The sequence below is a fragment of the Chrysochloris asiatica genome, unplaced genomic scaffold (genome assembly GCF_000296735.1).
Source record: "Chrysochloris asiatica unplaced genomic scaffold, ChrAsi1.0 scaffold00053, whole genome shotgun sequence".
In the NCBI taxonomy this organism is placed as follows: Eukaryota; Metazoa; Chordata; class Mammalia; order Afrosoricida; family Chrysochloridae; genus Chrysochloris; species Chrysochloris asiatica.
In genome coordinates this window covers 2,837,463-2,862,027 of record NW_006408571.1, presented here as the reverse complement: position 1 = coordinate 2,862,027, position 24,565 = coordinate 2,837,463, and the positions used below count along the sequence as shown (strand labels likewise).

The 24,565-nt window shown below is 38.4% G+C and overlaps 1 protein-coding gene across 1 annotated transcript in view; it reads left to right on the top strand.

Annotated features, from left to right (window-relative positions):
* EQTN (equatorin, sperm acrosome associated) overlaps nt 1-24,565 on the top strand; it is a 66,153-nt gene that overhangs the window by 28,588 nt on the left and 13,000 nt on the right. Inside the window, exons 2-4 of the mRNA XM_006863154.1 lie at nt 11,631-11,660; nt 11,879-11,989; nt 23,398-23,514. Coding sequence (XP_006863216.1) covers nt 11,631-11,660; nt 11,879-11,989; nt 23,398-23,514 — 258 coding nt within the window. The remainder of the gene's footprint in view (nt 1-11,630; nt 11,661-11,878; nt 11,990-23,397; nt 23,515-24,565) is intronic.

Here is a 24,565-nt window from a genome sequence, read left to right as displayed (position 1 = left end):
CTGACAACATGTCCAAAGTATGAGAGATGAAGTTTTGGCAATCCTGGCCTCCAAGGAGCACTCTGGCTGCACTTCTTCTAACACAGATCTGTTTGTTCTTTTGGCAGCCCATGGCACTTTCATTATTCTCCTTCAACACCATAACTCAAAGGCATCAATTATTCTACTATCTTCCTTATTTACTGTCCAACTTTCACATGCATATGAGGTTATTGAAAATACCATGACTTGGGTCAGGCGCACCTTAGTCCTCAATCCCAGAAACTCTACTTAGGGTCACTGTGAATTGGAACTAACTCAATGGTAGTGGGTTTATATAAGAATTATAGATGACTAATAACAACCATTGTTGCTAATAGAAATGATATAATCCTTTATCCTGCAAAAACTACTTGTGATGAGGTAATTTCTAGATACAAGGCGATACAATGAGAAATACGACTTACAAAATTTAATTAGGTTTGTAAGAGTTCTTCTGCTTCAGATTCTACTATCAAGATGTGGCATCATGTTCTGACCCACACAGTGTTCTCCTAAATAGACAATTTTTAAAAAAATAAGTGACTAACATTTAAGAGTAAGAAAAATTGACACATAGAAAGAGGATTCTAGTCTCAATGATCTGAAGATCTGGCAATATCAGTCTTTGTTTTACAGGTGGAATTGGTTGAGAAGCTGCTGACCCACTTAGATGGAGCCAGTTCTCTTCAGGTTACCACAGTCCCCACCACTCCCTATTGCCTCTCAGACATGTGCTTGTTTGTCAGTTGTCATCTTAACACTGGGCTCGTTCATTCATTCACATTTAGTGCACTCTTCTGAAGTTATCTCAGAGCTTCTGCTTCACCCCAACTAGAGAGACCACTGGGGAAACCACTATATTAACTTCCAAATTTATTCCCACTCACATTAGATATCTGCTAAGTTACAAAGCTCTTCCTAGTAACTAATATTGTATTAATGATAATAGATGGGAAACTATCTTGGGAGACAATAAATTCAAACCAGATGCCCAACCTAATAACAATAGCAAACAGATACTCACATAAAAGCTGGTCATTGGATCCATCCAATCTTTCAATTAACCTAAGTCAAGAAACAAACTTAAGCCCTACTTCTAAGTAAAATTATTTGCTACATTGGCCAAAATGATAAAAAAAATGTCACTGGAAAGCAATGGCAGTGTTATTTTATCTGGTTTTTCTTCATGGTTGTTAAATGGATTGTAGCAGAATGTTTTAACTGAAACTTTTCATTTTTCTACAACTGAAACGTCTCATTGTTTTACTAAAGCACTCATCATCTGAGTTTTCATGAAACCAAAAATTTGCAGTACTTAATAAATTAAAAACTAAATGAGGAAATTCAATTCAGTCTAATTAAATTTTTTCTTCAGTCTAATTAAATTTTGATTGACTTTATAACATTATTACTGCCTATGATATTAAGTTGAATATCTGTCTTAGAGGAAATCATATGTTGAGACATAACCTCACAAATCAGCAAAAGACAAGAATCTAAGCATTAAAAAAATATTTAGTAGAGGAAAATAGATATCCACATTCATCCTATGTTTATTAAACAATAACATGAATAATTATACTCTGTCAATACAGATATATAGAGGTCTATACAAAGGACACAAGGAGCTCTGCTAGTGTAGTGGTTATGAATAGGGCTGTGAACCTCAGGGTCAGCAGTTTGAAACTACCAGCTGTTCCACGAGAGAAAGATGAGGCTTTCTGCTCCTGTAAAGATTTACAGCCTCGGAAACCCTGTACAGGTTCACTATGAGTTGGAACCGACTCCACGGCACATAACCACCACCACCATACAAAGTACACAGATATATGAGAGGCAACAGAACGATCATCTTCTTAAATTGTGACTTTTTTTCATCTAAAGGCTAAGTCCACCACTCATCTTTCAGCTTGTCATACTGTGATGGCTTTTGTGTTGCTTTGATGCTGGAAGCTATATCACCTGCCTTTTAAATAACAGCAGGGTAATGCATGATGGAGAGGTTTCAGCTGAGCTTTCAGGTGAAGACTGACTAGAAAGAAGGAGAGGCGGGTTACTACTCAAAGTTTAGCCACTGAAAACATTACGAATAGCAGCAGAACATTGTCAGATATAGTGTTGGAAGATGAAAACATTATGAATAACGCCAGAATATTACCACTGTAGTGCCAGAAGATGAGCCCCTCAGGTTGGAAAACACTCAAAATACAATGGGGGAAGAGCTGCCTCCTCAAAGTGGAGTTGACCATGATGACACGAATGGAGTTAAGCTTTCAGGGCATTCATTTGCTGATGGGGCATAACTCACAAGGAAAAACAGCTGCAAACATCCATTAATAATTGGAACATAGAATGTATGAAGTAGGAATCTAGGAAAATTGGAAGTTGTCAAAAATGAAACGGAATACATAAAGATTGGTATCCTATGCATTAGTGAGCTGAAATGGACTGGTTGGTGTTGGCCATTTTAAATTGGAGAATCGTGTGGCTTACTATGTTGGGAATTATAAATTGAAGAGAAATGGCATTTCCTTCATGATTAGAAAGAACATTTCAAGGTCAACAGTGAAGTATAATACCATCTGTGATAGTATAATATCCATACACTTTCAAGGAAGATTATTTAATGCCATTATTATTCAAATTTATGCATCAACCACTAAAGCTGGTGATGATTAAATTGAAGAATTCTACCAACTTCTTCAGTCTGAACTTGATCAGTCATGCAATCCAGATGCATTGATAATCATTGGTAATTAGAATGCAAAGGTTAGGAACAAAGAGGAAAGATCAGTAGTTGGAAAAAATGGCCTTGGTGATAGAAATTATGTTGGAGATCACATGAAAGAATTCTGCAAGACCAATGACTTATTCATAACAAATATCTTTTTTTAAACAACATAAAAGATGACTATAGACATAGACTAGACTGCAAACCACAATATTGGTAGTTCAAATCCACCAGCTGCTCTTCAGAAACTCTATACAGGGTCACTATGAATTGGAACCAACTTGACAGCACTTAACAACAAATACACATGTAACTCACCAGATGGAATACACAGAAATCATATTGACTACATCTGTGGGAAGAAATAGTGGAAACGCTTCATATCATTAGCCTAAACAAGGCCAAGGGCAGACTGTGGAATAGACCATCAATTGCTCATGCAAGTTCAGGCTGAAGCTGAAAAAAATTAAAACAAGTCCACAAAAGCCAAAAAATGGCCTGGAACATATCCCAACTTAATTTAGAGATCATCTCAGGAACAGAGTTGATGTGTTAGATGCTAGTGATAGAAGACCAGGGAATTGTGGGATGACATCAAGAAGAAATACAGACATACAGGAAGAAAGTGAAAGGTCATTAAAAAGGCAAGAAAAAAGGAAACGACCAAAAAGAATGTCAGAACAGACTCTGAAACTTGCTCTCCAGCATAGAGATGCTAAAGCAAATGGAAGAAATGAGGAGGTAAAAGAACTGAACAGAAAATCTCAAAGGGCAGGTCAAGAAGAAAAAGTCAAATATTATAATGACATATGCAAAGACCTGGAGTCAGAAAACCCAAAGGGAAGAACACACTTAGCATTTCTCAAGCTGAAAGAATTCAAGAAATAATTAAAACCTTGACTAACAATCTTGACTAACAATTCTATGGGCAAAATATTGACTGATGCAGAATGCATCAAAGAAGGATAAATAAGTAAAAATCATACACAGAGTCACAGTACCAAGAAGAAATGGTCCGTGTTCAACCATTTCAAGAGACAGCATATAATCAAGAACCAGTGGTACTGAAGGAAGAAGTCCAAGATATCTGAAGGCATTGGCAAAGAACAAGGCTCCAGGAATTGATGGAATACAAATTGAATCTTTCAGTAAACTGATGGGGCACTGGAGGCACTCACTCATGTATGTCAAGAAATTTGGTAAACAACTACCTGACCATCTGATTGGAAGAGACTCATATTTGTGACCATTCCAAATAACAGAGATCCAATAGAATGTAGAAATCATTAGACAATGTTATTAATGTCACATGCAAGTAAAATTTTGGTAAAGATAATTAAAAATGGCTGAAGTTCATCAACAGGAACTACCAAAGATTCAAGCTAGATTCAAACAAGGACATGGAACGAGGGATGTCATTGCTGACATCAGATCTTGGCTGAAAGCAAAGAATATCAAAAAGATGCTTACCTGTGCTTTATTGACTATGCGAAGATTTTTGACTGTGTGGATTATAACGAGCCATGGATAACATTTCAAAGAATGGGTATTCCAGAACACTTAGTTGTGCTTATGAGGAACCTGTACATAGACCAAGAAGCAGTTGTTCGAATAAAACAAGGGGACAATGAATGGTCTAAAATCAGAATAGATGTGTGCCAAGGTTGTATTCTTTCATCATACTTATTCAATCTGTATGCTGAGCAAATAATTATAGAATGTGGATTACATAAAGAAGTACACAGCATGCAAATTGTAGGAAGACTCATTAACAACCTGTGAAATACAGATTATATAGTCTTACTTGCTAAAAGCTAAGAGGATTTAAAATACTTACTGATGAAGATCAAAGACCACATCTTTTAGTATGAATGCATCTCAATGCAAAGAAAAAAAAAGTCCTCACCACTGGGCCAATAAATAACATCATGATAAATGGAGAAAAGATTGAGGTTGCTAAAGACCTCATTTTGCTTGGATCTATTATGGAAGCATTAGTCAAGATATCAAAGGACGAATTGCATATGGCAAATCTTTTGCACAAGACCTCTTCAAAGTGTTCAGGAGCAAAGATGTCAGTTTGACGACTAAGGTGTGCCTGACCCAAATCATGGTGTTTTCAATAGCCTCATATGCATGTGAAAGTTGGATGATGAATAAAGAAGGCCTTAGAAAAATTAATGCATTCAAGTTATGTTGTTGGAGAAGAATATTAAAAGTACCATGGACTGTCAAAAGAACAAACAAATCTGTGCTAGAAGGAATAGAGTTAGAGTGCTTCTTAGAAGCCAAGATGGTCAGACTTTTTCTCTCATACTTTGGACATATTGACAGGAGGGACCAGTCTCTGGGGGAGGACATCATGCTTGGATAAGTAGAGGGTCAACAAAAAAGAGGAAGACCCTCAAGGATGTGGAGTGACGCTATAGCAGCAGCAATAGGCTCTAACGTAACACAACTTTGAGAATGGCATAGGACCTAGCAGTGTATCGTTCTGTTGTGCATAGGTTCACTATCAGTTGGAACTGACCTGATGACAACTAACAACAACAAAAGGTGAAGCACTTAGCCGCTAACTCAGAGGATGGTAGTTGAAACCCACCCAGTGACTCTTTGGGAGAAAGACTTGGTGATCTGCTTCCATAAAGATTACAGCCAAGGAAACCTGAGGGTTGCTATGGCTGATCCGAAGTATGAAGGTGTAACAAGCATGCTGTAAGTCTATGAGGTAGGGCCTGGTACAGATCTGAAGCTCTTGTTTTCAGGAGGAAGTCTCATAGGAGAAGTTAATATTGGCTGGGAAAAGAGTGCCAGGACAGCCCACCACGGCCCTGTATAGAGAACTTTCTGCTGGAAGGTGGAACAAGAACACCGTGTTGTCTGCTTGTTGTTGTTAAGTGCCGTGGAGTCAGTTTCGACTCATAGTGACCTTGTTTCCCAGGAGCAGTTGATTGAGCTTGAACCACCAACCTTGCGATTCAAACTGACCTTGCAGTCCAATGCTTTAACTCACAGCACCACATCAGGAATTGTCTGCTTAAAGCCCTGCAAAGGCTCCTTTTCACTCTAGCCTTATTGCTGGCCTTATATGAACTGGGAATGCTCACCCAAATATGGCCTTTGCCCTCACTGTTTTCTTCCTAGATAGTGCAAACAGTTAACACGTTTGACTGTTAACCAAAGGGGTAGAAGTTTGATGTACTTCAGAAGAATGGACTGGCGATCTATTTCCCAAAAAATCAGCCACTAAAACTCCTATAGAGCACAGTTGTATTTGGCATGCATGGTGTCAGCATGAGTCAGAGGCAACTCAATGGGAACTAGTGTTTTGGTTTAAAAAATGTTCGGATGACCATTTGGCTAACTCCTTTTTCCCTTGCCAAGCTGCTCAAATGCCACCTTCCTCAGGAAACCTCTTCTGCCTAAACCTGCCCACCAGCACTGACAATCTCCTTTTCCCTGATCTTCTCTTTCCCATAACACTTATATAACTTACTGATAGGTTATGTGTATCATGTATTGCCTGTCTTCCCAATAGAATATAAGTTCCTATTCTTAGGCATTTCTATTTTGTTTATTGTTGTATCTCAAGCGCCTAGAACTGAGTGCTAGCACATAGAGCTCAATAAATATGTGATGAATGAATGAGTTAGTGAATCGGGAAGAAATGTTTAGGCCCCTGGCTAGGATCTGTTACCAGAGCAAGTCTAATTAAAGGCAATATATAATAATAGCAATATTAATTTGATGGTACTAACACAAAAGCTTAAATTTATCAAAGGTTTACTATAGACAAGTTAATTATAGTTATTATAATTAAGTGCTATAGAGACCCTGCATAGGGCTTCTGAGGAGTGACTAATGGGTTTGAACAACCAGCTTTAAGGTGAGCAGTCCAGTTCTTATCCTCTAGCACCACACCAGGCTTCCAACAGACAGTACACTCCAAATGCTTTACCTGAACAATCTCATGTAATGCTCAAGACAACCTGATGAGGTTAACTATTTTTATCCCATTTTATAGCCAAGGCTAGTTAAGTAATTTGCCGAAGGTCACAAACAAGAAAGTGTTAAAACAAGGAGTTAATGTTACACAGGTGAGCTCTGGAATCTGAACTCTTAACTATGGAAGTTGATGCCTTTGCCCTCTACCCTGGCACTGGACTATCTTCCAGAAATTCTCCTGCTCTACAAACAAAATCTCCATGTGGTCTTCAGTTTCTTTCCTGGTGGTTTGTTAATGTGGTTGCACTAGTGTTCCTATGATCAGTCTTTCTGAGATCAGAAAATATTTCCATCCAGAAGATGCACATCCAAGATAACATACGTAGAGTGAATCCTGAGCCACAGGTTATGTTGGACAGTGGTTCTAACAGGTGAACATCCAGAAGGTCCGAATGACCAGTCCAGGGAGAGATGAATAGTGCAAGGGCAATGCTAGAGATCAGGCATGGGTTTTGAGTAGGCAGAAGACAGGAAACCACTCTGGAAATCCAGGAGGAATCACCCAGGGTGGGAACAAAGGCAGGCTTGCCCTTTGGTTATCTATTCCTGAGTGTTTTTGTGTACATCCAAAAAAGAACCCCCCAAAACAGAGGGAATACTCAAATACTGTTGGATGGTGATGCATGGAAGGGATTGTAATCATTGCAATAAAACGTGTAAAACTGATATTCTCCCATGTAAAGTATCACTCAATTCACAATAAAAACTTTTTAAAAAAAAGGAATATAAGCAAAATTTTAAGAATAAACAGAAAGCTACATAGCAGATCTCAGTTTTGACAATAAGTTCATAGAACAACCACAGTTAATTTCTGTTAATTTCCCTTCTCTACTAAAGAAATGAAGTGTCATTAATCTTCAGCCATAATATAAAACATGTGGGTACATGAACAAGCACTTAATTAGAAATATGCAACTGAGAGATTGGCTGTAAGATTTATTAATGCATTAACGCATGTCTTCCATTAGCTAAATTTAGAAACAAATAGGCGACATTATATTTTCAAAGCAGTACCCATTCTATTCATCTACCTGGTGCTGTTTCATTTGACGGTGCTAGTTGTTGCGCAGACCATAGAGGTTCTTGGTCTCTTGGTTCCATCCAGGGATGTTTAATACGTTAGGATGTAATGTTGTTGGTGTTGCGTGCCGTGGAGTTGGCTCTGACCCATAGCGACCAGATACAGGGTCTCCAAGGAGTAGCTGGTGGGTTTGAACTGCTGACCTTGTGGTTCTCAGTTCAGTGCTGATCTTACAGTGCCACACCAGGAGTCCAAATAAAGGCCTAACCAGAATATAATACAGGCTTATATTTTAAGGCTGGATGAAATAAATACGTTGTGATATATGCTTTGCCTTCTAATTTCAAGTGCTCCACAGATAGAGTCCACCAAATGTTCACAGAGGCAGCATTCAAACAGAAAGAAGCATGTGGAGAGTGGATTTTTGTTTTGTTTTAAATCACTAGGTTCAGCAACTTCTGAACTGTAGAAGTTACAGAAAATGTATCCCAAAGACAAGCCTCATTTCACACTAACAGGAATAATTTTTAGTGCATGTTTAATTTTAACATGGGCATCCTGAGGCTGTGCAGATAAACTAATGTGTGTAGCTCTGTATTAAGTCCTGGCAGAGCATTATCTGAACACTGAATTCAGAAAAATCCAATGGGCTTATGGGTTTGATATAAAAGAAATAAAAAAGTAGCAAGTTCAGAAAATCCCAAGAGTCGGTTATTGCCGGTTTTTTTCAGTGTGCATTCAGAAGAATGACTGCGCTGCCCTTGGGCTCTTAGTATCTAATTGGAGTTTGCATTACCACTCCTAAGTGACTGCAGAAGACTTCTTTCTATATAACTCGGATAGAGAAATGTGAAAGGAGTGTACTCAGGCTCCTCATCCACTACAGAGGGAAAGATGTGCTTTCAAAGTGAACATTCTCTGCTGCTCACAGATTCCTGAATCACTGTACTAGAAAGTACTAGGATCCGTGCAGGTTGGTGCACCATGCTGAGCGCTTTAAAGGAAATTGGGAAGCAGCTAAGGGAAAATAAGGACTAGGAATTTACATTTACTGAGGGCCTACTGTGTGCCATGGGGTCCTGGTATGGCATTGCAGGATAAACAGGGGACTGCTAACCGCAGGTTGATGACTCAAACCCACCAGCCACTCCTTGGAAACCAAAATGATGGCACTTAACAGCAACAACTCTGTGCTAAGCTCTGAGTTTAGCCTACATTCTCCTGTCCTGTCCTCATAAGTGGCCATTGAGGGAAGTAGCCTTGACTCTGAACATTCCTCCATCGAACACTATGGGTAGCAGTTGTGTAGACTGATTATTCATCACAGTGGGGAGCTGTGGGGAGGTCACACAAGCACAATCCATGTTTTCTTCTAGTGCTGGGCATCATGCCAAATGTTTTACTTGGATTGACCCAATGACTCCTCACCACCACTCTATGAGACACGTACTATTGGTACTACAAGTTATTATTCCCACTTTAAGGGAGTAACTCAAATCCACACACCTGGTTAGTGGTGGAGCTGGGATTTGAACCAGGCAGTCTGTCTCTAGAGCCCTTGCTCTTTATCTCTATGCTATATTTCCTGCCCCCACTTATTTATTAAGAAGTTATTTCTCCTTTCAGGTTGTTAAGTTGCTAAACTGGTGAAAAATCTTCTTTCACCACGGGAAGCAATGGCATGGAAATAATACTGGTTCACAAACAGAAGGGTGAGTCCTATGGAAATGGCCACTAAAAGTTAAGATTGTCAAATTGACAAGGGAGAGGAAATGTGGATTTATCACCACTGTCGCAGATGGTGTTTGCCAGCCCACTGCTTACAGAAAAAAAACCAGAAGACTGATTCTGGACAGTCAGCTTCTGCTAGACTGATGGGAGCAGGCGGTACAGTGATACACTCAGCCCTCTGATCTCAGTCACAGGGTCTGTGCCATTCAATTGCTCCCACACAGCAGACTGTGGGAGTCCTTCCTGACCAGACTATAGTTTCAACTGAGGAAAGGAAGTAAACATTGTCTCCCCAAACATGCAAGACATACAAGGGAGTTCAATCTGATTCAGTCAACATTTGCATCCCTATTCTAGCTGAAGATTCTTAATCAGCCTTTAGTCAACATGATAACCTACCTACAAATTCTATCATATCACTTTTCAATGAGCACTTTTAAGTAAATTTGGAAAATACTAGGTAAAGCATTTAGAGTATCTTATTACAGTATTGTAGCTTTTAGAATGACATAACAAAGTAGTATAATATTACGTGTTTTGCAAACCCAGTTGATTAGCAAAGCTTTTTGGAAGATCACTTCAGGATGTTGAGCTTTAGCAGAACATGTTTTGGACAATCAGTCTTGATTACTGTTGCTGCAGTGTGTCCCTGAACCCTAACTCCCCTGTACAGGGTTTCTGAGGCTGTAAACCTTCACAGGAGCAGAAAGCCTCATCTTTCTCCTATGGAGTGACTGGTGGAGTTGAACTGTTGGCCTTGCAGTTAGTAGTGCCACATGTAACCCATTATACTCCCAGGGCTCCTTCCAGTCTTGATTGTTGTTGTTAAGTGCCATTGAGTTGAATTTGTGTAACTTTCCTGTAAATCTTTGCAGGAACAAAAAGCTTTATTTTTCTCCAACAGAACAACTAGTGGACTCCAACTTTGAACCTTGTGGGTTCCCAGTCCAATGTGTATCCACCAGAGTCACAGAACTCCTTCCCTATTGATTGGATCTTGATAAAAGAATGAATTATGAACTATATCTTATTCTCATGTCAGAAACCTGGTGTGGCACTGTAAGCTAAACACTGGACAACTAACTACAAGGTCAACCATTTAAACCCACCAACCACTCCTTGGAAACGCTGTACGGGGTCACTGTCAGTAGGAACTGACTTGATGTTACTTCACATCAACTCGTATGTATAAAACCATCAATCCAGTTGCCACCGACTTGACTAACTCATGGCAAACCCTCTGTTTCAGTATAGAACTGCGTTCTCCACAAAATTTTCAGTGGCTGAGTTTTCAGTAGACCAGAAAAGAAATCCGTGCCTCTAGAAGGACTGGAATCTCCAATCTTCCAGTTACCAGCTGAGCTTGTTAACTGTTTGCACCATCCAGGGACTTCCTCATGTATAAAAAAACCCCAAAAAACAGAAGAATCCACTGCCATTGAGTCGATACCAACTCATAGTGACCCTGTAAGACAGAATAGAACTGCCTCATACCATTTCCAGAGCATAATCTTTATGGAAGCAGACTGCCACATTTGTCTCCCACAGAGTAACTGGTGGGCTTGAACCACCACCCTTTGTTTGGCAGCCAAGCACTTAACCACGGTGCCACCAGGGCTCCTTCATATATAGAAAGGTTCGACATGATTATCGACTTTCAGAGATACTTATTTATAAACTGTCCAGTTTCAACTATTAATCATTATTTTTGTATTAGTTTTTCTCAAAATGTGGCTAGGCCCAGGGGTTGACTCCCTGTCTTAAAATCGCCAAAGGTGCTGGTTACTGAGCTTCACCCCAGAACTACTAAATTGGAATCTCTGAAAGTGGGAGCTAGAAACGGGCACTTATTAAAGCCCCTGAAGTGATTCTTAATGTACCTTCTGTGAGAACCATGATATTTGCTTCATTACAAGCTACTCTATGTGTTTGGGAACTCCTAGCCAACATTCTGAACTTCATTTGGCCATGATGTCATAATATTCTAGTCAGTTATAGGACCTGCTGGGCAACAGGAAGGAAACACAGAATAGACACAGTAAATGATTAGATGATAACTCACTAAGTCTTCCCCAATGAATTATATATTGTTCTTTTTTCTATCTGGGGTTTTTTCCTCAGAGATTAGTGACAAGGATCCCAATTTGGAAGGTGAGTAAATATCTAAAACTTTTGCAGAAAGATTACTTAGGAGAAAGGACTCATAATCATGACAAATTGGTATGTGGCCATTTTCTGGATATCATGGTATAATTTAGATTTTAAGTATCTGTTTCACAAAGAGTTGCTAAAAAATACTGAGTAAGACAAAGAAGTCAAAGAAATCTGCATTCCATTCCTGAAACTTCAGTGTGTCATTTCTTTTTCAGAGTTCCCTGATGCGATGCCTTTATTTAAAGATGAAAATAAAGAGCAAGAAAAAAATAAGGATAAAGTGCCTGCTAATGAGAAAAGTGGCCATTATAAAGATACAAAAGAATGTGAGTCTTTAAACTTAATAGCAATGCATATACCAAAAATTAATTATACCAGTTTGATTTCTTTGAACTATTTTTAAAATTCCCATAATCACATTCATTTACTTTCTACTACTTAAATTCCAATTTTCCTTTCTAGACATTTTTGGTGTGTAAAATGGATTCCTTATTTTCTACAACTTTTTTCATGAGATATCATGAGGTTTCACATTTCTCTGTGTTTGTTTGCTTGTTTTTTAACTTTTTATTGTGATTTGAAAGTTTACAAAGCAAATTGGTTTTCCATTCAACAATTCATAAAAATTTTGTGGTAATTGTAATTAAAACAATTTATCATAGCATTTTGATTATTTATTCAAATTAGTGACATTTGGCCTAATTATCTGGGGAGTTAACCATATATATTAGAAGTGTCTTGCAGACAGTTGGATTGATCAAACTCTACTTTATAATTCACTTTTCTCATATGGGTTTCAGCTGCATGTTCCTATAAGGAACTTCTAAAAAAATAAAAGTTCAGAAGATAATTTATTGGAAAAATTAACATTAACTTTAATTATCTTGGGATCCTTTTAACATTGTTCTAGTCAGTCTTCATGAACTCATGGCAACTCATGTGCAATGAGATCAGACCACTGTGACCTGGAGGGTGTTCCTGAGCTGATTTCTTAGAAGTATGTTGTCGGACCTTTCTTCTAGTCTGTATTAATAAAAAAAACTCTGCTAAAACCTATTCATCATCATTGTTGTTGTTGTTGATGAGTGCTGTCGAGTTGGTTCCAACTCATAGCAACCCTGTACAGGGTTTCTAAAGAGTGGCTAGTGAGTTGGAACTGCAACCTTGCGATTCAAGCCAGGCTTGTGGCTCAGTGCTTTATCACAAAGCGCCACACCAGGACTCCATTCATCATCATAATAACACATAACCCTCCACTGAGGGGTAGGGGGTGTCCTTGCCTGAGGTGCATTGGCTGGAAAATAAACGCATTGAATTTTCTGCATGGAAGGCAAGAATACTACTATTTAAATCACCACTGCCCCTTTCTTACCATTAGTCAAACCAATAATAGAAATATAGTTTTGAATTAAGATTTTCAGACCACATGAGTGCATATGTCTTTACTTAATTCCTTCACCTATCTTGTGAAGATAGAAAAGAAAGCCTGGTGACACAGTGGGTTAAACATTCACTTTCTAACCTCAAGGTTGGAGGTTCAAACCCACTAACTGCTCCATGAAAGAAAAATGTGGCTTTTTGCACCTGTGAAGATTTAGTCATGGAAACCATTAAGAAACAGCTCTACCCTGGCCTGTAGTGTCACTATGAGTAGAAATCAACTTGAGGACACTGCGTTTTATGAAGTTAGACTCAATCCTGCTTTTTCAAATGGAAAATAAAAATAACTTATTCTCAGAAGAGAAAATTGCCAAATTTTCACGGTCATCAAGAAATACAATCCTGAGTGGTTTCGAATCTATCCACTCCAGGCTGCCTCCACAGTATGCAAAATGGCAAAATAAAATTTCTGTCCTTTTTAGGATGTACCTCTATTTTGAATTAAACAAAGCATCAATAAAGAGCCTGACAATTGCTTTGATGACAGAGAAAATCTTTCTTAATTGGACATCAAGCCATAGTCAAGATATGTGTTATCATCCCTAACTTTTTCAACTTGCTATCATATCATGTCCTCCTCTTTAATTTTGTTTTTGTTATTTTTTTTCTTATATGCCAGCGTTACTTGCAGCAGAATAATCTCCTATCATCTATATGAGAAGTCCAATTAAATTTAATATTATGAAGAGTAATATTGGTAATATTGTCCATTTGATTTCTTGTCTTGTTGTTTTTATATATAAATAACATATGGAAGCCTTCTCCTGTTAAAAGATTCAAGTAAAACATAAACATAGACAAGACAATATGAAAGTCCTTCTTTGCCTTTCTCTCTGTTTCTGCCCCCACCCCTGTGGTAATGACTATCAAAAATTATTTGCAAGTATACTTCCAGTCTTTAACACACACAGACACACACACACATGCGTAGTATGAGGGTAGGTTTAAAAAAATCATACAAAATTGTAGAAACCTTTATTAAACAAAAATTTCAAAATATGAAGCTATTGTTTCTTGACTTATCCTCCATCTAGGTAGATACATTTCTGAAGGCGGTGTTTCCATCTCTCTAATCCTTACCTGAAAAATTCTGTACTCTTTGATTTGTATCACATTTTGTCATCTTTAAAGGACTCAAATCATGATCCATAGCAATGTTCTTTGGATATGGAGAACAAACAAAAATAAGTATAAGAGGAAGGGCCAGGGTTGTTAGATGGATGGATTAAGCAATCCCAGTGAATACGCGTAGGAAGTCCTTTCTACCCTCAAAGAATGAACAAATGCATTGTAGTGATGGAAAAAATTTCCCAGTGCAATTTTCTGAGCTTTTTCTCACTAATACACTTATCAATTTGTAAAAAGACTTTTTATAATACACCCCTATCATCATGCTGTGTCCTTTGAGCAAACCTGTCAAGTTTATCCCTTTGCGATCCCCCCCAAATTGTTGCCATAACCTTCTGAGCTGATCTCTGCCTTGAGTCTAACTGGCACAGCAGATCCTGGTGAAAGCCACAGTTTTGATTGGGTCTTTTTGTTCTTTAAAGAAAGCTTATTGAGCCTAAGTGTGTTACTGGGAGAGCTTGTCTACAGCCATCCACTGATCACAGAGACATGTTTAAACAGACTTTGCTTGATATAGACCTGATCATATATAGACTTGAACCCAAGAGCATTACTTTTTGACTTACCTTCACATATCCATACATAGAGCTTCAAAAAGGTCCTAGAAAAATTCCATTGTTTTTTATTTTGTTTCTCCATAAGCTTTTTTTTTTCCTTAAATGTTTTATTGTGAATTATGTGATAGTTTATCTCCATGAGCTTTTTGAAGTCCCCTCATACACATGTGTATGTTAGTATGAGCACACATATCATAATGAGATCATACTGAAGAATTGTTGACGCTAGCTTTTCTCTTTTAGCAACTCTGGACCTCTTTTCACATATACTCATTATTGTTAATAAATACATTATTGTTCAGTGTCATTGAGTCGATTCTGACTAGTGGAGCAGTTAGTGGGTTTGAACTGATGACCTTTTAGCTAGCAGTTGTGCTTAGCCTACAGCGCCACACCAGGACTCCAATAAGTACATTGTTGCTGTTGTTATTAAGTGCTGTCAAGTCAGTTTCCGACCCATAGCGACTCTGTATAGGATTTCCAAGGAGCAGCTGGTGAACTTTAACCACAGGTCTCCTGATCCAAGTGGATTTTGCAGTACAGCGCATTAACCCACAGCGCCACACCCAGAGTCCTAATAAGTACATAGCATTCCATAAAAATGATGCTCCATAATTTATTTATCCACTAACTCATCAAAGGACATTGAGATATATGCACTTTTCCTCTTGTAGATTCTTTGGCTATATAGCTGAGTATACCTCTCTTGAATAGATACTAAGTATGGGAACTACTGAATAAAGGGTAAATCCTTGTAAATATTAGTATTATCAAGTTGTCCTATGAAAAAGTGTCTAATAGTTTACATCCACCAAGAATGCTCTATAACTTTACTCACAATGAACTTTGTAATCATAATACTTCGTTAGTATGATTGTGAGAAGTAATCTTTCAATGACTGCTAATTTCACCCAAATTACTTGTGAAGGTGAATATCTTTCTCTGTCTTTATTGGACATTTTCATTTCTAATTCTGTGACTTTCCTGCTCATATCCTTGACCCATATTTTTATTTATTTTTTTCTTTTTTATTTGATTGAACTCTTTTTATGGTCAGTATTTTTACCTGTGGTAAAAGTAGTAAGACTTTTTCTCCAAGGCTATTGCTTATCTAACTCCTGTTTGTTGTTGTTAAGTGCCGTCAAGTTGGTTCCAACTCATAGCAACCCTGTATTAGGCTTCCAAAGAGCAGCTGGTGGGTTTGAACTGCCAACCTTAGGTTCATAATCCAGTGCTGATCCTACAATGCCACACTAGGAATCCTGTTTGTTGTTGTTGTTGTTGTTGTTAGGTGCCATCGAGTTGCTACCGACCCATGGGGACATTATGCACAGCAGAATGAAACACTGCCTGATCCTGGGCCAACCTCACTACCGTTGCCACACTTGAGTCCATCGATGCTGCCACTTGACCAATCCATCTAGTTGGGGGTCCTCCTCTTTTTCTCTGACCCTCCACCTTACCAAACATGATATGCTTCTCCAGCGACTAGTCCATCCTGACAATAAGTCCAAAGTATGAGAGACAAAGTTTGGCCATCTTGGCCTCCAAGGAGCACTCTGACTGCACTTTTTCCAACATAAGATCTGTTGGTTCTTTTGGCAGCCCATGGCACTTTCAGTATACTCCTCCAACACCATAACTCAAAAGCATCAATTCTTCTATGGTCTTCCTTATTCACTGTCCAGCTTCACATGCATATGATGTTATTGGGTCAGGCGTACCTAAGTCGTCAAGCTGACATCTTTACTCTTCAACACTTTAAAAAGGTCTTGTGCAGCAGATTTGCCTAATGCAGTACGTCATTTGATTTCTTGACTGCTGCTTCCATGAGTGTTGATAGTTGATCCAAGAAGAATGAAGCCCTTGACAACTTCAGTCTTTTCTCTGTTGATAAGAATGTTGTTTATTGGTCCAGTGGTGAAGATTTTTGTTTTCTTGACATTGATATGTAATCCATACCAAAGGCTGTGCTCTTTGATCTTCTTCAGTAAATGTTTTAAGTCCTCTTCACTTTCAGCAAGCAAGATTGTATCATCTGCATATCACAGGTTGTTAATGAGTCTTCCTCCAATCCTGATGCCATGTTTTTCTTCATATGATCCACCTTCTCAGATCATTTGCTCAGCATATAGGTTGAATAAGTATGGTGAAAGAATACAACATTGTCACACACTTTTCTTAATTTTAAACCATTCAGTGTTCCCATGTTCTGTTTGAACAACTGTCTCTTGGTCCAGGTACAGATTCCTGATGAGCACAATTAAGTGTTCCGGAATACTCATACTTCACAATGTTGTCCATAGAGGAATCCTGTATAGGTGTCTTTAATCATAGAGATGTTGGTTGGTTATGTGCCCTGGAGTCAGTTCTGACTCATAGGGACTCTGAACAGGGTTTCCGAAGCTGTAAATCTTTACGGGAGCAAAAAATCTCATCATTCTCCCACAGAACAGCTGGTAGTTTTGAACTGCTGACCTTGCAGTTCGCAGCCCGATTCATAACCACTATGGCGTTGTAGGTTAATGCGCCAGACTGCAAAGCCATTTGAACTGCAAGGTCGGTGGTTCAAACTCACCAGGTGCTCCTTGAAAACCCTATACAGGGTCGTTATGGGTCAGAATCAACTCAACGGCACTTAACAACAACAACAATAATTATAGAGATGGAGTCCTGGTGTGCCACTATAGGATCAGCACTGGACTGCTAACCTAAAGGTTGGTGGTTCAAATACACAAGCCACTCTTCGGAAACCCTATATAGGGTCTCTATGAGTCAGAAATGACTCAGTGGCACTTAACAACAACAACAATCATAGAATGGAGCTTTGATGGCACTGTAGAATAAGCTCGGGACTGCTAACCACAAGATCATCAGTTCAAACCCACTAGTTGCTTCACAGGAAAAAGATTAGACTGTCTGCTCCCATAAAGATCTACAGTCTTGAAACCGTGAATAGGTCACTGTGTGTTGGAATCAACTCCATGGAAGTGGGTAGACAGAGAAAATTTTATGCTTTATAAAATGAATTTTGTTGATTCATTCCCTTTAAATTTTTGCATTTTGTGCCTTGTTTAGCCAAGAATGGTCCAAGATATTAATATAATGGTCCAAGATATTAAATTATTTTTCTATTTTTTTCTAGTATATTTTTAAACTCTTAGTTCTTAAATCTTGTTGGTAATTACTTTTGTGTATGGCATAAACTTGGGATGAAACTATGATTTGGGGGGGAGGATATTCAGCTGTCTAATATCAGTTTCCTGGTGTGGCGCTGTGGGCTAATGCGTCAGACTGCAAAGTCGTTTGAACTGCAAGGTCAGTGGTTCAAGCTCACCAGCTGCTCCTTGGAAACCCTATACAGGATCGCCATGGGTCAGAATCAACTAGATGGCACTTAACAACAACAACAATATCAGTTTGCTACTAAAGTGCAACACCTTTTATTATCGTCTAAATTCCCATATGAATTTGGTCAATTGCTGCACAGTCGGTTCCTGCAAAAGTACCATGGGTTAGGATAAGCATTGAACCACTAACCGTGAGCTCAGTGATTCAACTCCCCCAACCGCTCCTTGGAAACTTAATACTGTGCCTCTATGAGTCTGAACAAAACTGATGGCACTTAACAACAATATGATTTACAGCATGAGTTTGGGAGTGTGATTTCCTTGTGTTTTGCTTCTCCATAGATTTTTTTTTTGAATTCTCTCAGAAATGTCTCAAAAATGATGATACTCATTGATATCATCGTTTTGTTTCTTTTTGTACACAGGAAATTCATATACATAAATATAGTATACACATATACATTCATAAACCAAATTCAAACCCACTGCCATAGAGTTAATGCAGACTCACAGCATCCCTCTGTTGTTGTTGTTGCTGTTGTTATGTGTTGTTATGTGCCATGGAGTCAGTTCCAACTCATAGCGACCTAGTACAGGGTTTCCAAGGCAGAAAGCCTCATCTTTCTCCTGTGGAACAGCTGGTAGTTTCGAACTGATGACCCTGAGGTTAGCAGCTCGATTTGTAACCACTACACTACCAGAGCTCCTTTGTAAGAACCCTCTGTAGCACTTCTGAAATTGTAAATCTTTACAACAGCAGACCTTCTCATCTTTCTCCCATGGAGCCACTGGTGGGGTTGAGTCACTCACCTTCTTGTTAGCAGCCTGCTGCTTATCCTACAGTGTCACCAGAGCTCCTGTATACATTCAAATGTGTTTATATAAACTTTTGTCAGTTCATGAAATTTTGAATAGAGGAGGTGCATGTGTATGTATGTTCAGCTCAGAATCATTTTTTCTTAAGTTTTTATTATGAATTGAGTGATAGTTTAAATAGGAAAACAGTGGTTTTACACTCATTTCATTGCAATGATTACAATCCCTCCATGCATCATCATTCAATAGTATTTGCTTCTATTCCCTCTTTTTTTTCGGGGGGAGATGTACATGAAAACGCTCAGGAATATATAATCATTTAAACAACCAAAAGGCACATTCTGCAAGCCTGCCTCCTGACCACCAGTACACAGCCTTTCTCTTTCCATGAGTCCAGAGTTCTCAGCTGGTCCCTTTCTCCTCTTCCTCATCTCTGCCCCCATCTTTGGTATTGTTGCTTCTCTGGATAGGGTCCCACATTCTGCTCATGCTCTTCTTCCTTGAAGGTCCTAGGGTTCTCTGTTCCTGCACTGTAAGATTAACTACTCCCCACTTTTTGTTACAAAACTTCTACCTTTACAGTTGTGACCATCACAATTAGTCATGATAACAGTTACTCGCTATTGAATCATAAGAATCTCATCTCCTTTCACCAGACCCGTCTAGGCAAGATGAAAACTATTCAGGGAGGATTCTACCTTCCCTAGCACACTCTGAAACTAAACTCCCTCCTGAAAACTTGTAAGCCAGTCACTTCGTGCCATTATAGCCTCCCCATTTTAGGTAGCCAATGTCCAAATTGCCTTTCCCTATCTACCCTGTAAATAAGGAAGACCGTAGAAGAATTGATGCTTTTGAGTTATGGTGTTGGAGAATATTGAAAGTACCATGGGCTGCCAAAAGAACAAACAGATCTATGTTGGAAGAAGTGCAACCAAAGAGTTCCTTGGAGGTCAGGATGACCAAACTTTGTCTCACATACTTCAGACATATTGTCAGGAGGGACCAGTCACTGGAGAAGGATATCATGTTTGGTAAGATGGAGGATCAGAGAAAAACAGGACGACTCCCAGCTAGATGAATTGGCCAAGTGGCAGCATCAATGGATTCAAGCGTGGCAACAATAATGAGGTTGGCCCAGGATCGGACAGTGTTTCGTTCTGCTGTGCATAAGGTCACTATGAGTTGGTACTGACTCGATGACACCTAACAACAATAAATCTACCCTGTATAAGAGGGCATTGGATTGATACTTCATGTGAAGACTCCTCAGCCCAGAATCTTTATCCAACTGACTCTAACCCTTTTGTAGGGTGGAGGAGTCCTTTAGTTTTGTATTAGAACTAACTCCACAGATATAAATGTGAGCGTATGTGGAAAACCTTGATTTTTGTTGAATTGAATGCTTTTAAGTTTAAAGAGTTCTTTAGATTAATGAACTGTTCAAGGGCAAATGAATGCTTCATATGTTCTTTTGATAATACCAACACAAATGACAATAATATTCCCATCTTCAAATCTACATAGGTACATGTTGTTCACTTATGCAAGTTTTTCCATGAGTCTCCTCAATAATTGCTTCTCAGAGTCATTTAGCACAAGGATAGTGGTGGTGGTAGTTTGGCTTATTTTGTCATTGATTTTAGAGTTTACCCTTGTCCCTGTAGTCCTGGTGTGGCACTGTGGGTTCATGCACTGGACTACAAAGCCATCTGAACTGCAAGGTCAGTGGTTCAAGCTCACCAGTCACTCCTCGGTAACCCTATACAGGTTCACTATGGGTTGAAACTAACTCGACAGCACTTGATGACAACAACAACAACAAACCCTGGCCCTACCTTGTATTTTATAAACAAAGAATACCTCAGATACTTTATATTTTTCCTTTGAACTTAGCCAGTTCATATGTATTAATAAAATAAGAAAAAAATCAATGAGGAAAAATGTAAATGAACAAAGAGTGATTTATCTAGCTGCTGGAGACTTTTGATCTTTTTTTTTTTATGTTTTTAGATACCTTCACAACACAAGGTCTGAATGGCACTGGGCCTGAAATATCATTGAGAGCAACAACCGATGTGAATTTTATTCTAAGAAACTGTAAGTACTAAAAGGTACTGCTTGTTGTGTGAAAAGACATTAAAGCAGGATTTCTAAACAGAATGTTAGGTAGGAAAGTGATCTTAGTGTAGCTAAAATTAGGGAAACTTAATTCTTAAACTAAGGAGCTCTGGTAGTATAGTGGTTATGAGTCAGGCTGCCAACCTCAAGGTCAGCAGTTTGAAACTACCAGCTGTTCTGTGGGAGAAAGATGAGGTGTTCTGCTCCCATAAAGATTTACAGCCTCGGAAACCCTATTCAGGGTCAACAACAACAACAGTTCTTAAACTAAGGACCCCTGGTGTGGCACTGTAACATTAGCACTGGAATGCTAACCCCAAGGCCTGCAGTTCAAACTCACCAGCTGCTCCTAGGTAACCCTACACAAGATCACTATGAGTTGGAACCAGCTTGACAGCATTTCACAATGACATCAGTTCTTAAACAAGACTAAAGTTTCCCCTGTAAGTTAGGTTCTGTGACTCTGAGATCCACCTGAACTTTGGGGTCTTCCCCTAGGTTTTTGCTTTCTTACACTTCCTCTGACTCCAGCACGAGGCTCTATGCCCAGTGCACTGTCACGAAGCTTCTTGTATGTCCTAACCTTGTATTTTTTGGTATGTGCAAGAAGAAAATTTAGCATATGTAAAATTGAACATGCATACATATATGTAGAAAATAGTTTGTCTTCCTTACTCTGTTCTGCTTTTGACCTTTATCTGCAAATGCTCTTACTTCCTTTGCACATTCTTCCAATAGCATAACTGTTTGATGGACTAAACTTTGTCAGCATGTAACTTTTGAGGATTTTGAAAGTCTCCAAAGTACATGTATATGACCACAATTTTTACTTGTAGTGTCAACAACTCATCATCTGTGAAACATGTAAAGATCAAATAGAAGACAAGAAAAAGAAATTGAATGAGAACAAGTAGATGGGGAGGAGAAAATGTTTCTAGCTATGGTAATTTCAATGTTGGGAAAAAAGTTAAAGTCAGTGATGCCGAATTACTAATAAAGTTATTTGACAAAACTGTAATATTTGATCAATTTCAAATCTTGGGGTTTAAATGAGACAGGGATATTATAAGGGCACAATTTAATTATACAAATCACTCATGGAAATCTTGCTTTTACTCAGCAAACAACATCTTGAGTTATTTTGGATAAGACACAGAAAGCCAGATCTTAAATGGACCAGGTAACATGAATTCACCTATGCAATGGGTTTTGGAGGACCACAGAACACTGACTTCTATTCCCGCAATTCAGGTCCCCAGAGGATCATCACAGAAAGTTGGATTGGGATAAGAAAACCTTCTAGATGAGCAAGTCCCTCAAGGAGACAGAGGTCTCTAAAATAACCATGCTCTCAGGTTGCCTAAACATAGTTCATCAAAGGATGAACTGAGGTGACAAAATACTTTTCTTCAAAGTTGACTGTGAGAGGGCATGGTGAGTTTAGAGATCCCTTATCACTTGTTCAAGTCCTGGCTGAATCAATGTCAGCTCCAGTGTCTAACCTTTTCCATCTTTGTTTGCCAGCAACATACTTTTGCTGGTCCTGGCTATAGGCTCAGTCTTAATGTGTCCTAGCTCTCTGTAGAGCTCCTCCTATGGTGAGGTGGCCAGTGGTCCATGTGCAACCCACCAGTCACTCTTTGGAAACCCTATGCTAGGTCACTATGAGGCAGAACTGACTTGGCAGCACTTAACAACAACATGTTAAATAGTAAATTGAAATGGCAAACAACATGGGGAACAAGAGGGTCTTCAGTCACAATTGTTCCTAATTAGTGACCCTTTTAGTGACACATTGTAAAGTGATATATATACTAAATTAGACCTGAAAATTCTTGACTTGTAGCCCAAAATCTTTATATGTAAAGCTCTGTTTCGAGTGGTTACCACACACATTTCCTATTTACATAGATGCTCATGCCATTTCTGTCTTCCATGTTTTTACCATGACCAGCAAGCAAGCTGCCCTGAGCTAATTGTATTGTTGTGCAGGTCCCACCTGAAACCAATGTATCTCACCCAATAGATGTTCCCTGGCCTCTAAAAGAAAGCATGGCATCCTGCTCCCTGCTCTTCCTCTCTTTTACAAATTATAGGCGTATTAATACCACCTCAGGCAAGATATTATCACAAAAGCTTTATTCTTAAATGCCTTCTTCTTAATCCTTCTTTAAGTTGTCTCAGGAAAATTTCAGTCTTTCCTATTATTTCTTTTCTCTCTTGCTCTTTGTCCCATTTTTTAACTTAAAAGTATGGCTGATCACAGTAGGTTTGCCAATGGTTGTGGATGCAGTGAAAGCTCATTATTTTCTTTTTTCCTAGCTCAAGCCAACACCGAAACATCTACTACAAAAGCCACTGAAAACCCCATTGGAGAAATCACCACTGAAGAAGACACTATTAAAGAACCCCTTGAAGTTCATGACTATCAAATCCAAAGTATTAAAACTACTACTACACTGTATTCATACCTGGACCATATCATTAACTGACCTAAATATTTAAGTTTCACTCTCTGAGCACTTCATAAAGTAATGGCATGCTTACAGAATTTACACTGCTACAATTTAAAGACACTCTAAAACCTTTTAAACAGTGAATGTCTAAGAGTCCATTTTCAGATTTACCTGACAAGAAATAGAAAGTGAGCATTTTAAAAAATATACTTTTATTTTAATACAATTCATTAAATTTATATTTATATTGTATATATTTATAAACCAATGTACATTTATAAATATATATCTTTGTATGCTATATATACTTATTGATAAAGTATATATAAATATAGTGATATAAATATAAGTGTATTTATTTGCCATATTTTTTATTTTACTATAATGTGAAATTTTCTACCTGCTTGAGGAATAAATATCTCTATTAGAGTCAATTATTAATATATCCTAAGATTATTGGGGACAGTGTTGAAAGGAAGGAAATTGCAAATTAAAAATTATTATTCCTGACAACATTGTTCCTTATAAAATATTTGTGAAACCCAAACAGTCTAGGTGGTTCTTCTATAAGATCTTGGATGAGTGGTCTACTTAAAGGTAATGGATACTTACAGGTCACTACAGAAAATTCCATTTTCTCTAGTTCTTGCAATCAAGGCATGTTTTTAATGTGATTACTACAAATTAGTTTGCATCTTTAACACTACTAAAAACTAAACATATCCACTTTTTTTTAATATGTTAAAAAATGGACACCTGATCCTTCTGGTATCTGTTTGCTTAAATATCATCAGGAACTTACCACTAGGGTTTGGGTCATGTTCAAACTTGTTAACCCAGCACTCAAGTCTGAAATGATCTGGCTAGTAATGAACTTTCCAGTCTCATCTCTGGTCACATGCCCCACTGACATTATTCTTCATTCCAGATAACTTGGCACTCCAAGACCTTATGGAGTCTGCTCAAGACTTTGCATTTGCTCACAGCAAACAAGCCAAGAAATGACTTCTTCCTTGACTTGTTTGCCTGGCTAA